The following is a 16,463-nucleotide window of genomic DNA, read 5'->3' on the forward strand; positions in this document are numbered from 1 at the left end:
GACGGCTTGCTGGTTTTTGTGTTTGATTTTAAAAGAGGAACTAGGGTTCATGTTCATGTATTCCTTGGTTTATATTAAAAAGTTTTTTAAAAATTTTATTTTAAGTAAAATTGCTTTTTAAAACTAAAATAAAATATTTTAAATTAAAATATTCATTAAATATGATGTGGAGGTACTGTATCTATGCCACATCATTAATGAGATTGCCAAATGGAGGGAGTCCGTGGAAATCCCAAAAGAAGTAAAATTTAGGGATCAAAAAACTGATTTTTAAAATAGAGGGACTAAAACTTAAAAAAACTTTAAATTAGGGGAACCAAAAGTGCATTTAAGCCTAAATAATATTAGTTTATTTTTAAATATAATAAATAGATTAATAATTTATTTTAATATATTTTGTATGCATTTAAAAATATCAAAATATTTTTTTATAGTTATAAAAAAAACAGTGACATTTATGTATTAGTTTGGAAACATGAAATGAATCGAAACAACAAAAATAAAATAAAAACAAATTCTTATCTATCCATTTAAAAAAGGTTGTGTAACTTTACCGTACATAGGGAATGAGTGAGTTAAATTAACCAATGAAACACAATTAAACTCAACCAGAGAAGCTAGTTCTAGATCTAAGCTCTCCCCACTTACTTCTCTGCATAATTCACTCCTTCATTTATCTCCATGTAAAGGTAATCTTTCATCTATGATCTATTCTTTCTCTTCCAATGTTTTATTTACGAGAAATTGATCCACAATTTCCGGTGATCTTTAGTTTGTTCTTAAAGGCTGATTTTCTTTTTCATTATTGACACATTCACTAACATGTGTTGAAGATTTCAGGCGGTAGAAACTTGTAGGAGGATGGCATGTGATTATTTTAACAAGATTCAAGAAATCACAATTATATCAACTATGATTTCTTTGATTAAACATATAAGGTATGTTGTCTATAGTATAGAAAATATTTTTAAGGAGTTTGTTTTATTTGACCTCGAATGTTATAATAGGAATCATAATTCTCTAATATTAGCTTAGCAGTTCTATATCTATCATATAAAAAAAATTTATACTCTGAAAATTACTTCAACACTCTTTCGGCTCTTAAGTTAGTCTGTCTATAGATTGTACTTGACTATAGTGTATTTAAGATAATTTTGGTGTTTACAATCTAAAAAGTCGTTTATATTTTATTATAGCGTTCTACAAGCTTTTCGATCACAAAGAGATATTCAAGTACCAAAGAGTAGAGCCAACAACATTACGTGGATCAGAGTGCAAGTATATTTTCACAATTTTAATTATATTAGTGATGATACTTGATAAAACAAGTTAAGTGATATTTCCTGATATATATCTGTATTTTCTTTCCATGTGTAGTGTCCTCGTCAGCGTAATAGTATAGATTGCGGTTATTTCATCTTGAGGTTTATGAAAGAAACTCTTCTTTTGGATCAAATAGAGATTCCATCCACGGTATGGATTTCTAACTTAGGAATTATTTTAATATTTCTCATAAAATGGCATAGTATTTTAACTAAATCACATACTATGTTATATTATTATGTAGTACTTTGAAGAATTCAAGTGTGCTCATTACTCAAAAGATCAATTGGATGAACTTATGGAAGAATGGTGTCAATTCATTAAGGAGTTGAGTATTTTATAAGGTATATTGTCTTTCTTTCATTGATGAGAATTTTGAATATAGCTTTCGAGTTTTGAGTATAAATTCGAATAAAATTTTGTTTTATCATTGTATGAATTTTGATCTTTTGGTTTTGTTTCAGGTTATAGGTGCAGCTGTAGAAGATAGAGCTAACAAGTTCATTGTTGTTGTTTTTTAGAAATTCTCGAAGATAGTAATATGTAGATTTAACATAAATTTAGCATTTTAGAATTTTCTAGTATCATCAATTTTCAAGTTGTTGTTGTATATATCATCTATTATATATAATTAAATTTTTTGTATATGCAAATTTGGTGCATAATTATTGGATTGAAGCTACCAAATTTGGTGTAAAATGTGGTGAAAATTTGGTGTAAAATATGATGAAAATTTATTGTATATATTGGATAGCACTTTCTATAAGTGAAAATAAGTCTTATATTTAAAAAATTTAGTGAACATTTGACAGCGCTAAAGAGAAAAGCGTTGTCTGGAGTGGGGAAAACGCTGCCTAAAGTGGGAAAGCGTTGCTAAAGGGGTGCTTTCCAAAGCGCTTTCTAAAGTGGTGCCTAAAGGGGACATATAGAAGCGTTTTTTTTTTTTTTAAATAAAAGATTTTATTCATTTCAAAGAGCTATTACAAAGCAAGGCTATGAAGCCATATAAGTTGACCATATTTACATGAGAATATTAACAATGTGGTTTCTATACTTGGATTTCATCCACCCTCTATAGACTATAGAATCTATTATATTCCTAATGACACATTGAGTATCTCTATAAGACCTCTTATTACCAAAAATCATAGAGTTTCTATACATCCAAATTCCATAAAAGACTTCTGTTGCAGCAGCTTTTAATAGAGCATTTGGCCAACCTTTCCCTTTAGATTTCCTTTTAATCCAAGCCATGTCAATATTGTGATCCATCTTCATATCCAGCCACTTAAAAATCTCTTGCCAAATAGTGAATGTACCCTTACACTTGAACATTAGATGATCAAGATCTTCATCATCCTCTTTACACATATCACAAATGGTATTCTGCAGCATTCCCATATTTTTCATTCTAGCTTTGGTTAGAAATCGATTTTGACAAACAAGCCAAAGGATCACTTTTGCTCTAGGCCTTGCAAAATTATGAGCCATCATATGGTACCAATCAACCCTATTATCATCCTCAATCAAGAGATTATAAACCTTCATCATGCTAAATTTCCTCTGATTCCTCATGCTGTTCCAACAATTCTCAATTCTTCCAATATCAGTTTTCCTTGCCATGATATGTTTGAGAATCCAGGTACAATTATTGCCATGACTGTCAGTCATAATAGCAACGCTTTTTACATATAGTATAGAAAATATTTTTAAGGAGTTTGTTTTATTTGACCTTGAAAGCTATAATAGGAATAAAAATTCTCTAATATCAGCTTATGAGTTCTATATCTATCATATAGGAACATTTTATACTCTGAAAATTACTTCAACACTCTTTTGGCTTCCTAAGCTAGCCTGTCTATATATTGTACTTGACCATAGTGTATCTAAGATAATTTTGGTGTTGACAATCTAAAGTTTCTCATGTACCAAGAGAAAAATGTAACACAACCAGCATCTACATTTCATTTATATAATTGCAAATCACAAATTTGGTTTTATTTTAGAGTATCACCTTTTGTACTTTTAGTAGTGTTCTTGCACTTTTGGTTTTAATTTATGACCATTGCTGAGGCCCGATAAATATGGTTGTTGCCTATCTAAGTCAGTGGTTGAGTCTCCGGTTCCGATAGTTGTTGTCCAACTGTGATAGTGGCTGTCCAACTGTGATAGATGTTGTCCAACAATTATGTGAACTTCCTAAAGAACCTTACACATAATTGGATCATAACTTTCACGTTTGAAGAACTTGGAATTGGCATTGCTATATGTGTTATTTGAACATGAGTGGTCATTGAGTGAGTTGTTTAGAATTATGAATACAACTTTGTTTAATGTAATGTTCGAATTAGGAACTAGTTCATGTTATAGCAGCCTTAGGTAAATGGATGGTTTATTTGAACTATGGCTGGTGGATTGTTATATATGCAAACTTGTAGCATGACATGTTTGTACTGATTATTATCTTTTGTACAATTGACAAAAAGATTCTATTTTGTATCTCCAACCTATATCAATGCACGGTTAATCGATCAAGATCTAAATCCAATCAAAGAGTACTTAGTCGGTGCATTTATGGCCAACAAAGATACATAAAAGTTGTTTCTTTTACCCTGTAATACTGGTCATGGGTTAGATTTTCATTCTAACTTCATTTGTTATAATTTTTCGTTTTTGGACGTTGTGTGGAAAATTTTCATCTGAACTTTTGTTTGATGTTACAGTGGACACTGGTTGTTGGTTGCGATTAATCCTATAAGAAAAATAGTATATTATTTGAATTTGTTTGATGGTGATCAAACAAAATACACAAATATAAAGAAGATGGTTGACACTTAAGTGAGATTATTCTAAATATTCATGTGTATATTTATTTATTTGATTGGGACATATTAAATTAGGATTATACTATTTTAGATTGACTGAAAAATGATAATAGTAGTTTATAATCGATGAATAACAAACTTTTTTACAAATTTTTTTTATATAAAAATAACACTATTTATAAAAATATTTGGATCAACAATTCTTTTTTTCTCATACATAGAATTTTATGTCTCATATATTTTAATATATTATCAATGACTAATAAATTTTATTATTACAAATTAAGCTAAATTTTTTAAAGGAATGAATTTTCTCCCATAAAAAACATTCCTTTTATTCTTTAATACTTAAAAAAAAATCATTTTCACATATTTTCTAACAAATATGTTATATTGAATTGAATTGAAATAACATTAAATAGTATAATTAATATGTTATATATTATTTTAATAATTAAAAACAGTTATAAAAGCAATGTTTATTTTTGGTTATGTAAAAATTAATAGCCGTAAATGATTAAGGAAATAACATATTTTTATAATAATTAAGAAAAAAAGTTGATTATAACTAATTTATTTTAAAAAAATACTATTAAAATTATGAAAGGATTTTCATTAATTTTAAAAAAAATATTTATTATGGTATAAATAATAAGTATTCATAGAAAATATAATTTCATATGACATTTATAATGATAATAATGCTACTAATGAGATGAATTATTCAAAAGTATTTGTTATTTATATGAGATTAAATTTAAAATTTAAAGAAATATTTCTTCTTATTTATTAAAATTTAAAATAAAAATATATGACCTTAAATTTTTATTAAACCATGTTAAACCAATTTTCTTGTTTCTTGTATCAGATCGTAATATCACATATGATTTTACATCAAGTATGTGATTTTTTTTTTTAAAAAGAAATCTATAAAACAAAACCATACTTAATAGATTGAAATATTTTTAATATAAACAAAATAATTTTGTCAAAACAAATTTTAAAAAATAAAATAAAATTGCATCTCATTAATTAAAGATTTTACCTTAGAAGAATTAACCTATCAATTTTATTTTCTTTTTAATTTATTTTCTATATATTGGAAAAAAATCGAAAAGACTAATTTTATATGTTATGGTCAACAAAAGATCAAAAAGCAGAAACAAACTCTTTAATACTCGTTTACACTTCATAAAGTGAATAATTTATTCATCTTTTGCATCTTTCTCATAAATATTAGATACATAATAAAATTTATTGAATGGAATTTATGCAATCATATATTATAATTAAAAATAAAAATGATTTATATTATATTAAATAAATAATTTATTTTAGTTTTTTTTACAAATAAGACTGTTATTTTAGAATATATAATATTAAGTGTCAAATATTTTTTAAAAAATTGTGTGAATTATAAACTTTTTTATAATAATACATATATGAATTAAATATTTTAAGATAATATAGTTTTTTCTATAAAATCGTAGCAGAGCTTGTCTTTGAATTTATTTGACATTATGAAATTCTAATGCCAAGAATTTCATATAAGGATTTTTTTTTTTGGAATCAAAGCATTACTTTATATTACCAAAAAACAGTGATTACAATCCGATCCGAAGATCCAGGAATCAACAAAGACCACTAGTTAATTATACACACTAACATGTATATTTAACTTCCTTATGCCACTACACCTAGTTTTAACAATAGAAATAATGTTATCAACAATATTTGAATCAATACTACAACCATTAAAAATGATATTGTTTCTATGATGTCAAATCTCATATATAGTCTCAGCAAGCGCCATTTTCACCATCTTCCACTGTAGTCCTTTCCGCTTGGTAGCTTGAATCAACCATTCAATTTCATGCTCCCATCGCAAAGGTACATGTTGCAGCTTCAACCACCTAATGGTGTCAGTCCAAATTTTCTTTGTGTGGTTGCAACCAAAGAATAAATGTTGTATGTCTTCCTCCTTATTACAGAAGCAACACACCGCATCTATTATGATCCCAAAATGAGACAGTCTTGCTTTTGTTGGTAGCCTATCCATCAGCGCCATCCATAGAGTGAAACAAGCTTTAGGCCAAGCGAAATTGTCCAACAAGTTACGTTTCCAGCTCTTGTGGTTATAGTCACCACATAGAGCTTTGTACATACCTCATGTGTTATATTTTCCTGTCAAAATAGCTTTGTTCCAGTTGTCCATACTTACCAAAGTCTCCTTATGCTTGATAATCCTCCGCAAGATCCACGAACTTGAAGAGGTACACTGCCAATTCAGAACATCTTGCCCTTTGAAATAAAAAGTATCTAGCCAGCGTATCCATAACCGGTCCACTTTCGTATGAATATTCCAAAAAAGTTTCCCAAGGGCATCCTTATTCCACTGTTGTAAATTCACAATATTCATCCCCCCCGGCATCTTTTGGTTTACAAGCAGTCTCCCACGCGATCGGAGCTCTTCTATTGCAGTCTGTACCGCTCCATAAAAAGTTGCGGCAAATAGCCTCAACACGCTTCAGCACCTGATTAGGTAGAGGTAGCACCTGCAGCCAATAAGCAGTAATCGCAAACAGAACACTCATAATTAATTGGCATCTACCGGCACAGCTAAGGAGGCGGGCAGACCAATGTCTAACATGAGCAGTGACTTTTTCAATAAGTGGCTGACATTGAGTAATAGTGATCTTCCTGCTTGCTGACGGGACTCCAAGATACTTTGAAGGGAGTTCACCAGTATGATATCCAGTCTCTTCCATAATCTCTTGCTGCACGACATGATGCACACCTCCAAAATAAACTTGCATTTGGCAGGATGGGCTATAAGGCCAGTGGCTAAGGAAAATTCTTTAAATTTTCTCATCATTGTGCTAACCGACAAGGCATCTCCTCTAGTGAACATAATCAAGTCATCTGCAAAACAAATATTAGTTAGACCGAGTTTCTTACATCGGGGGTGAAATTTGAAGTCCGGGTCATGCTGCAGGGTGGCCAAAGTTCTGTGTAAGTATTCCATCACCGAAACAAAAAGCAGTGGAGAGAGTTAAACTCCCTGCCTGATCGAGTATCTATAGGAAACCGTGCTAACACATTCCATTATCCAACCAATGAACTTGACAGGGAAATTCAGCTCCTTCATTATTGTTTCCAACGCAATCCACTCGACCGTATCATACGCCTTTTGGATATCCATTCGGATAGCACGTCGAGGAGATATATGCTTACGGTTGTACCCACACAGAAGCTCATACGCCATTAAGATATTATCATGGATAACTCTACCAGGAATAAAAGTTGACTGGCTAGAATCAATAACCTCGGAGATTACTTTACTCAATCTGATTGTGAGGATCTTGGATAGGATTTTGTAGACAGTAGTGCAACAAGTGATTGGCCGTAAATCTTTCATACTGTTAGCAGTAGGAGTTTTAGGAATTAAGGTTACCACTGCATAATTGATAGCAGCATAAATCTTATGATGATCAAAGAAATCTTGGACAGTTAAGATCAAATCTTGTTTCACAATGTCCCAAGCACGCTTAAATTTTTTTTTGCAGTGAACCCATCAGGGCTTGGAGATTTAGTATCACCAGTACTAGTTAAAGCATTCCAAACTTCATCTTATGTAAAAGGCTCTATATTCACATGAACCCATCAAGGCCTGGAGATTTAGTATCACCAGTACTAGTCAGAGTCTTTTTGCTATCCGCTTTCAAATGTGCCCCATTCCTTAAAACCTCTATATTCACATGAAGCATATTAGTAGATGGAGTCACAATCAGTTCCTCATTAAACTGAAGCACCTCCTGCTCCATCTCTTGTTGCTCAGTAAGAACATTGCCCCTATGATCCATTAGCTGCGAAATTCTGTTATGTTTTTGTCTCCCTTTAACAATAGCGTGGAAATAGGCATTATTAGTATCCCCTAACTTGATCCAAGTAGCCTTAGCTCTCTGCATCAGAAGTTTCTCTTCCGCATCAGTGGCATCAATAATCTTATCAGTCCACACTTTTGTTTCCTGAATGAGATTATCATTGAAAGGATCGCCACAAGATTTTGCTGAGCCTGTGCCTGCTTTATTGTATATTCCTGCAGCATTTTCACCTATGTAGTGACTCGTCTGTTAAGTCCCCTCAAAAGAGGTTGCATACGCTTCAACTTACTCCAAAGGACAAACATAGGTTATCCGTGAATTCGTTTATTCCAACTAGTCTGAACCACAACCAAGAAATCAGAGTGGTCAGCCACACTGTTTATGAAACGAAATCTATGCTGAATATGGGACCTCCTCCCTTGGTGACTATGAAAATTAACTCTTAAGGGGCTATGTGTCGCGGGCGAAAAACCGTTTTGTTCCTCTTTTTGTGGGATGAGACACCTGATGCCTTCTTTGGGCTCGAGTGCTCAAAAAATGATTTTTCTTTTGTACCGACCAAACTTTTTATTATTTCCAAAGGAGGAAAAGGAAAAAAGCTGCAATAACCTAAAAGGTGGGGGGAGAGATCTTTGGGTAAGAGGGTTGGTTATACGAAGGGAAGGTATTAGCACCCAACGTATCTATAGTACTCTATAGGTTTCTTTGCTTTGTTTTTTTCATTCCATGTTGTTGAGAGGTTCTTGTGAAATAGGTGGGACCTAAGGTGTTTGTTTGATTATGCTCGCAAAGATCATCGCGATCCTCTGCATACATATCCCTTAGAGGGAATCAGAGCATCTGTAGCTCGGGGTCTACGGGTGCTAAGGTTTGAATGGTTTTTTTTGTTTTGTTTTGCTCGCCAAGGATCGACCTTGTGCCTACGTATTCTCAAAGGGATGTTGAGAAAGTCAGAGCAATCGTAGTTCCCACTTATGCTAGTGGAAGCAAAGGAAAATAGACAAATGTCGTCTAAATGCTAGATGTATCTAATCTATATCATCACATACATCTGTTTGATTTTTGTTTGTTTAACCAGCCTTGTGGCAAAAAACTTTTAATGAAGTCAGCCTTGTGACAAAAAGTTTTGATTAATCAGCCAGCCTCGTGGCAAAAGTTTCAATGAAGTCAGCCTTGTGACAAAAACTTTGATTAATCATCCAGTACGGTGGTAAAACAGTTTGATTGATTAGCCAGCCTTGTGGCAAAAAGTTTGATTGATTGATTGTTTGTGATGATATATAAGAGATACTCCTAGCATAGAGATGATAAATGTCTAATCTCCTAGGGTATTTTGATTTGGATATTGGGGATGCTTATAAGAAGCCCGTGGGTCCTTGTACGAAGCCCAAGAGGAGGCTATCCGAGGGTCCTTGCATTGTAAGCCCAAGAGGAGGCTATGGGAGGGACAATCCAGGGTCCTTGCATTGTAAGCCCAAGAGGAGGCTATGGGAGGGACACTCGTTTGTACAAAGCCCAAGGGGAGGCATGGTATAGTTGGTTTGAGCTCTTAGAGCGATTTCACCGGGAAACCATACTCTATGTCCTAACCTAAACTAGTGAGATTCTTTGCACGAAGCCCAATAGGAGGCTATGGGGAACCTAGTGTTGTACTAAGTTGAACAAATATATATAACACAATCACAAGTATGAACAAGTACGAACAAATATGCACAAGTACATGAACAAATATGAACAGTTATACATATATGACAAAGTGTGTGTATATAATGGAGTTTATGAAGGAAATATAACTGTAAGCATGATCCATTTGTATACACAGGGGCTCGGGACTTATACTCGGGGAGAGGTCCACTTGAGTTTATTCAAAGCTATGTAAACAGGTATTCACAAAGGGCTTGGGACTTATACCTACATGGAGGCCCATGGTATTTTTGGGAAGATTTAAAGAAAACCTTCATTTTTGGTTTGTATTTCAAAGTTAAAAAACAGATTGAAGATATGTACAAAAGGCGTACAATGAAATACCTAATTTCATGTACTAGAGTGGGTATGTACAAAAGGGCTTGGGACTTATACCTACGTGGAGGCCCGTGGTATATTTATAAAACATGGTTGATCGTTTTATTTATAGACGCGTCGTTTGTTGTTTTGAAAATGATTTGAAAATTGTTTGAAAAGATTTTATTTTGAAGAAGTTTTATTGTTTTGAAAAAAAACTGTACAAAAGGAAAAGAAATGGGACTTACACTCTCTAATATTCGAGAGGCCCCACTTCGTTTTGAAAATCAATTGATCAATTAAAAAGATTTAATCAAAAAGAAGTGGTTTATCGTTTTGAAAAAGAATCGCGATCGCTCGTCTTAAAACGATTTGAATTTGACAAAAGTCAACTTAATTAAGTTAAAACAAATTTTAATGCTTAATTAAGACCTAAATGATTAGGGTTTGATCACAAAAAATATTTACAAGTGATTAGGTTAAAAATTAAATGAAAAACAATATTCAAAGTATTTAAAAACACTTAAAAATGTATCATTTTAAACCTAATTAAAAACATATTAAATAAATCTTTTTTTGTGATTTTTGTTGATATTGTCAAAATATGTATATTAAATAAGAGGTGTGTAAAAAATGAAGAAAAAATAAGTTAATTTGATGTGTTAATTAATTAATTAAAGTTGTAAAAAAAATGAAGAAAAACAAGTGTTAAAAAAATGGTTTTGGTCCCTAGAGGACTTGAACTCGTGACCCTAAGGTCACCAACCAAAACAATAACCAGCTGAGCCACGCTTGTGGCTTGTTAGTAATACGCGCTTGGTAGAATATATTACTCAACTGAATTTCAAAACTTATGAACCAAAAAACGCGCCAAGAACACAATCCCAATTTGAATTTGAATTTTCTGAAAACTGAACCAAGTTGATCAAGTGAAGGGTCTAACTCACTCGTTTTTTCATAAGGATCATGATGGTGGTCTTTAATTGTATTTATTTTCACTCTAAGGCTATCAATTTTCTGATGAACACGAAGAACCCTAATTCTATGATTCAATCTGAAATCGTGTATGTGCAAGTTATGATGCAATTGATTGAGGGTTAATGATCCTCATGTGTGCAGAAATGAGATGGTATGTTCATATTTCATTTATGATGCGTGGAGAGTAGAGTTTGAAGTTCAAGTGCACTTACCTCAAAAACGGCCAAACTGAGAATTGGATTTTGATCTGGAGGTGTTACAGATGCTTTGTATCAATCTGAATAGCTTCTATGATGATTATGGAAGGTGTCTGGATGTCTGGAACAAGTTGAATTCATCTGAGCATGGCCATGGCACCCGATCTGCAGTTGCTTCAAGTATGAATCGAATTTGAAGATGGAGATGTTTCAGATCATATGTGAGTATTTGGATAGTTCATATGTGATATATATGAGGTGTTGGAAGTGTTAGTTTGGACAGAAATGATCTTGAATGGATTTTGGCATGATAAGGCCATGGTTATGCATATTTGAGAAGTGAGGTAGTGATTTTGAGCTTGAGGTGTTTTTGGGGTGTATGAGTGGTTCAAACAAGTTTCAAATGATGTTTATGAGTTGTGGGAAGCATCACTTTGCTCAGAACTTCAAGGGTTTAGAGGTTGGGATTTCTACCTCTTTGAAACTTAAGAAACTTGCAATTCAAGAAAGAAAGAGAAAGCCTATAATTTGTGAGACTTTGGTGTGAATTTGGAAGTGATTTGAACCTCTATTTATAGGCCAAGGATTCTGAACTCAGAACTTTGCAACTTGCTTCAAGAAGTGATGATTTGGCTTAAGGGATAGAAAGGAATCTTTCACATTTAATGCAATGGTTAAAAGTAACTAAACCATGGTTATTTTGGCCAAGCTTCTGATCTCTTTCCTATCTGATCTTAAACCAGAAAATATCATTCAATCATTGCTTTGGTGTGTCATTACTTGCATTATTTGGCAAATTGATTCATAACTTTGCAAAAATGGCTTGAAATTTCAAGTGAAATGGTCACTAATGTCAAAATTCAAAACCATAGCTAAACTCCATATTTTTTCATGCTCTTGGACATTTTGGAAAGCTCATATTACATACTTCAAAACCCTAGTTGAAAGTTTCTTCAAGATCTTTAAGGAAGTGGGTGAAAAAGATCCATGAACTTTGAGAAAAATGAGGTTTTAAGTGAAGTTTTCAAAAGATACCAACTTTGAAGCTCCATATCTCTTAAATGATTGATCTTATGGAAAAAATTTATATGTGTCAAAGTTGTTTATTGGATCAAAATCTACAACTTTCATGTTGGAAGTTTTTTTCAGTTTGTAGGTGAAATTTGGAGAAATTCCCTTTCAAAGTTTGGAAAAAAACCATGAAAAACACTTAGAAATTTTTCTAAGTATGAAAAGTCAAACTTTTGACTTTTTGATTCTTGATTGATTTTCTTGATTTTTCTTGATCAAATGACTTCATATATCATATATTGATGATTCAAAACTTCAAAAGTCATGGTTGACCAAAATTCCCCAAAAGTCAATGGTGATCCTGTACAGTTGACTTTTTCAGACGAATCGCGTTTCTGGAGATTTCAAATGAAACAGGCTATCCTCACCAAATGAATGGTATGAATGGATCACATTGAGGCATTAGAGGATATTGAGCCATGGTTTGAGTTGTGGCACCATGTCCTGATTAAAAAGTCAGTTGTTCAGTGAATTAGGTCAAAAACCCTAATTGTCGCCCTGATGAAATTGATGACTGTGGATCTTGAATTGAGATGTAATTTCCATTGGGTATTGTCATAGGGATTATTTGAGGATGATTGAAGCCTTTGATTGACTTCCTGGGGATTTTTAGGGTTTCCCAAATGTGATCCCTGATTTTAGTCCCTGATAGTTCAAAACCCTGATCTGAGGATTTGTCTGATCAATCTTTGTGTAGGAGATGTTATGAGCCAATGGATTAGGTCAAAATGATGCACTTGAGGTCTTGATATCATGTCCCAAGCCATTAGGTCAAATTCTGAGCAAAAGTCAGGAGTGTGCTGTCTTCAGTCAAAACCCTAATTCAGTCGATTCAAAGCTGTTGAGTTTGTTGAAGTGAATCTCTGAGGACCAAATGTTGATTGTTGATGAAGATAATTCCTTTGAGATGAAGGGAGAATAAAACCCTAATTGATTGTTTCTTGCACTGATGAGTGATCTCTTGATTAAACCCTGCTGAGCACAAGTAACAAACACAAGCTATGCAATTTGTTAGAGATGCAAATGATGCATATGCAATGATATGAGGTGGTATCTTAGGTCAAAAATTGGGGTATGACAGATGCCCCTATTTAAGTTTCTTCAACCTGAGACATGAAGATTGAAAATCTTCGTTTTGATAGGGTGGAAGAGACTTAAATATCAGAAGACGCAAATTTTGGACCTAAGATACCAAAATTGCGAACGATGCCAAAATATCTTTACCGAGGGGATATCAAGAACTGAATCCACTGGGGGACAAGAGATTGGGAAGGATGTCTCAATCCGTTTTAGGAAGAGAATCCGTTTTGTCTTTTCGGGAAAGCAAGTGTATGCTTCACCGGGGAATGATAGCTTTGTGAGAAAAGCTTACCTATCGACATTATCGACTATCAGCAAAGGGATAGACTTGTTTAATAATGCGAAGGTGAAAGGTATGAAACTGTGTTACCGACTACCAGCATGGTGATAGACTTGACAAGGTAAAAAGAGTTTCAAAGGTTCGGTTAATATTACCGACTATCAGCCTTGTGATAGACATGTTGAATAATATAACCAGAACAAAAGGATTACCGACTACCAGCCTCATGATAGCGGTTTTGAAGACGTGATCAATTATCAGCCGAGTGATAAAATGATCCTGGAGACTTTGCTAGGGAAATTACTGGATATTCAGCCTTGTGAACAGTAATAAGGCCCTGATTGTCGAATGGTCTTCATGATTGATTTCCTTGAGAGGAAAATTTTTTTTTGGAAGAGACATAAGCTGCTCGGATGATGAGGCTATTGCTTATTGTCTGTTTTTCACGACTCTGTTTGGGGAATCGGAATTTGAATCTCTAGTAAAGACAAGGTTCTAACCAAGAATGAATTGGAAAGAGACAGTCAAACAAGACTTTGTACCCATGAGGAATGAACTCAAATGGGGATTTTCTCCTTTGTTTTGAGAGGAGAAACTAAAGAAACCTTCTTCCACGAGGAATGATCTCAGTGGGGAACTGGAGAAAGAATATGTTCTTTTCTGCTTATGGGTGACAACCTACTTGGAGAGATGACACGCCCATACTCTTTTTTTTTTTTGAGGATAAATGTCCTAAACAAGCGATTTTATAGCAAACATTGAAAAATGCAAGAATGCATAAATGATGCAAATATGTATGAATGATGAATGTCATGAATGTAGTATGCATACTGACAATACTGACAGACAGAGAAGTGTATACTGGAGAGGGACCGACGTCGCAATACAACCAGATACTTGGCAAATGTTCTTCAACACGTTGTAGATAGCACGGGTGATGAATGGTGCTGCATGTTTTAAACTTCTCTGGGGAAGATAAGCATCTTTTCTCATTGAGATGGAAGAACCTCTTCACTGGAGATGGAAAATCTTCGTCACTGGGGATAGAAGACCTTCTTCACTGGGGATAGAAGAGCTTCTTCACTGGGGATAGAAGAGCTTCTTTACCTCGAGGGATAATTGCTTCAGGAATTCTTTTCTGGGACAAGAATACCGTTGCCTCAACAATTTTTCAGGGAGAATCCTTTTGTTCATCCTGTGGAGACGACTGCTGATGTTCCTTCCGTTGTTCACAACTCAAAGGAAAATTTCGCTTTTATTTTGAAAAAGAAAAGTGAAATAAATTCATTTAAAACTTATTTTTTTCTTTTTTGTTTCAAAAGTGAATAACACAATTAAAGCGTCATTTTGAAACTGAAAGAAATTAAAGATTGCAAACAAAGGGGCACAAGGCTCAAATTTATTTAATAGGATGGAAATCAGCTAAAGGCGTGATTCCATGGAGTATTTACAAAAATTGGAAATGGTAATTTTGCGGAAAAGGCTACATTGAAAGCAATAACCACTATTCCCCCTAACAACTTTGAGTTCCAACTGTGCTTGTTGCTTCAGATTGGCAATGATTTGTTTGAAGATCCTTTGATGAAGTACAGACTCCTCAGGTGACGAAGTATAGACTAATGCAGTTACTTTGTCGTAAATCCCTAATTTTTGCCTAGATTGCCCTTTCAGGTTTTCAATCTACCAGGATGAATTTTTTTCTGTTTATTGTCTCTAATTTTTGCCTGGACCGCCCTTTCGGGTTTTCAGTCCACCGAGACGCTCATTTTTGCCTAAGTCGCCCTTTGCGGGTTTTCAACTTACCGAGCTGTTCTTTTGTATTTTTTTAGACAAAGTATTTCTTGACTGCATCAGCATTCACAGGATATGGGAGTTCATCACCATCCATGGTTGCAAGAGTCATGGCGCCGCCAGAAAATGTTCTTTTGACAACATACGGGACTTCGTAATTAGGAGACCATTTGCCCCTAGAATCTGGTTGAAAAGACAAGATCTTTTTAAGCACGAGGTCGCCTTCTTGAAATTCACGAGGTCGAACCTTTTTATTGAAAGCTTGTTTCATCCTTGCTTGGTATAACTGTCCATGGCATAGAGCAGTCATACGTTTTTCTTCGATTAAGTTCAACTGATCGTATCTGCTTTGACACCATTCAGCCTCTGATAACTTAGTCTCCATGAGGACTCTCATTGATGGGATTTCAACTTCTACGGGGAGCACAGCTTCCATGCCGTATACTAGAGAAAAGGAAGTTGCCCCTGTTGAAGTACGCACTGAAGTACGGTACCCATGTAAAGCAAATGGCAACATTTCATGCCAGTCTTTGTAAGTGACGACCATTTTCTGGACGATCTTCTTAATGTTCTTGTTAGCAGCCTCAACTGCGCCGTTCATTTTTGGTCTGTAAGGAGAAGAGTTATGATGCTCAATCTTGAATTCCTCACATAATTCTTTCATCATCTTGTTATTCAGGTTTGAACCATTGTCAGTAATGATCTTGCTGGGAACACCATATCGGCAAATGATGTTATTCTTGATAAACCTCACAACCACTTGTCTTGTAACATTGGCGTAAGATGCTGCTTCAACCCATTTGGTGAAGTAATCAATTGCTACCAAGATGAAACGATGACCGTTTGAAGCTTTTGGTTCGATCATTCCAATCATGTCGATCCCCCACATGGAAAAAGGCCACGGAGATGAGAGAACGTTGAGTAGAGTCGGTGGCACATGGATCTTATCTGCGTAGATCTGGCACTTGTGACATCTCTTCACGTGTTTACAACAATCAGATTCCATTGTCAGCCAATAGTATCCAGCTCTTAA

General features: G+C 34.0%; 1 protein-coding gene across 1 annotated transcript; it reads left to right on the forward strand.

The window, feature by feature from the left end:
• The first annotated feature begins 844 nt into the window (after window positions 1–844).
• Window positions 845–1,870, forward strand: LOC131634037 (uncharacterized). Its single transcript, XM_058904722.1, has 5 exons — window positions 845–938; window positions 1,197–1,278; window positions 1,378–1,473; window positions 1,568–1,667; window positions 1,788–1,870. The coding sequence occupies exons 1-4, from the start codon at window positions 862–864 to the stop codon at window positions 1,664–1,666; spliced, it is 354 nt and encodes a 117-aa protein (XP_058760705.1). The 5' UTR covers window positions 845–861; the 3' UTR covers window position 1,667; window positions 1,788–1,870.
• Window positions 1,871–16,463: the final 14,593 nt, after the last annotated feature.

Source organism: Vicia villosa, unplaced genomic scaffold (assembly GCF_029867415.1).
Source record: "Vicia villosa cultivar HV-30 ecotype Madison, WI unplaced genomic scaffold, Vvil1.0 ctg.001210F_1_1, whole genome shotgun sequence".
NCBI lineage: Eukaryota > Viridiplantae > Streptophyta > Magnoliopsida > Fabales > Fabaceae > Vicia > Vicia villosa.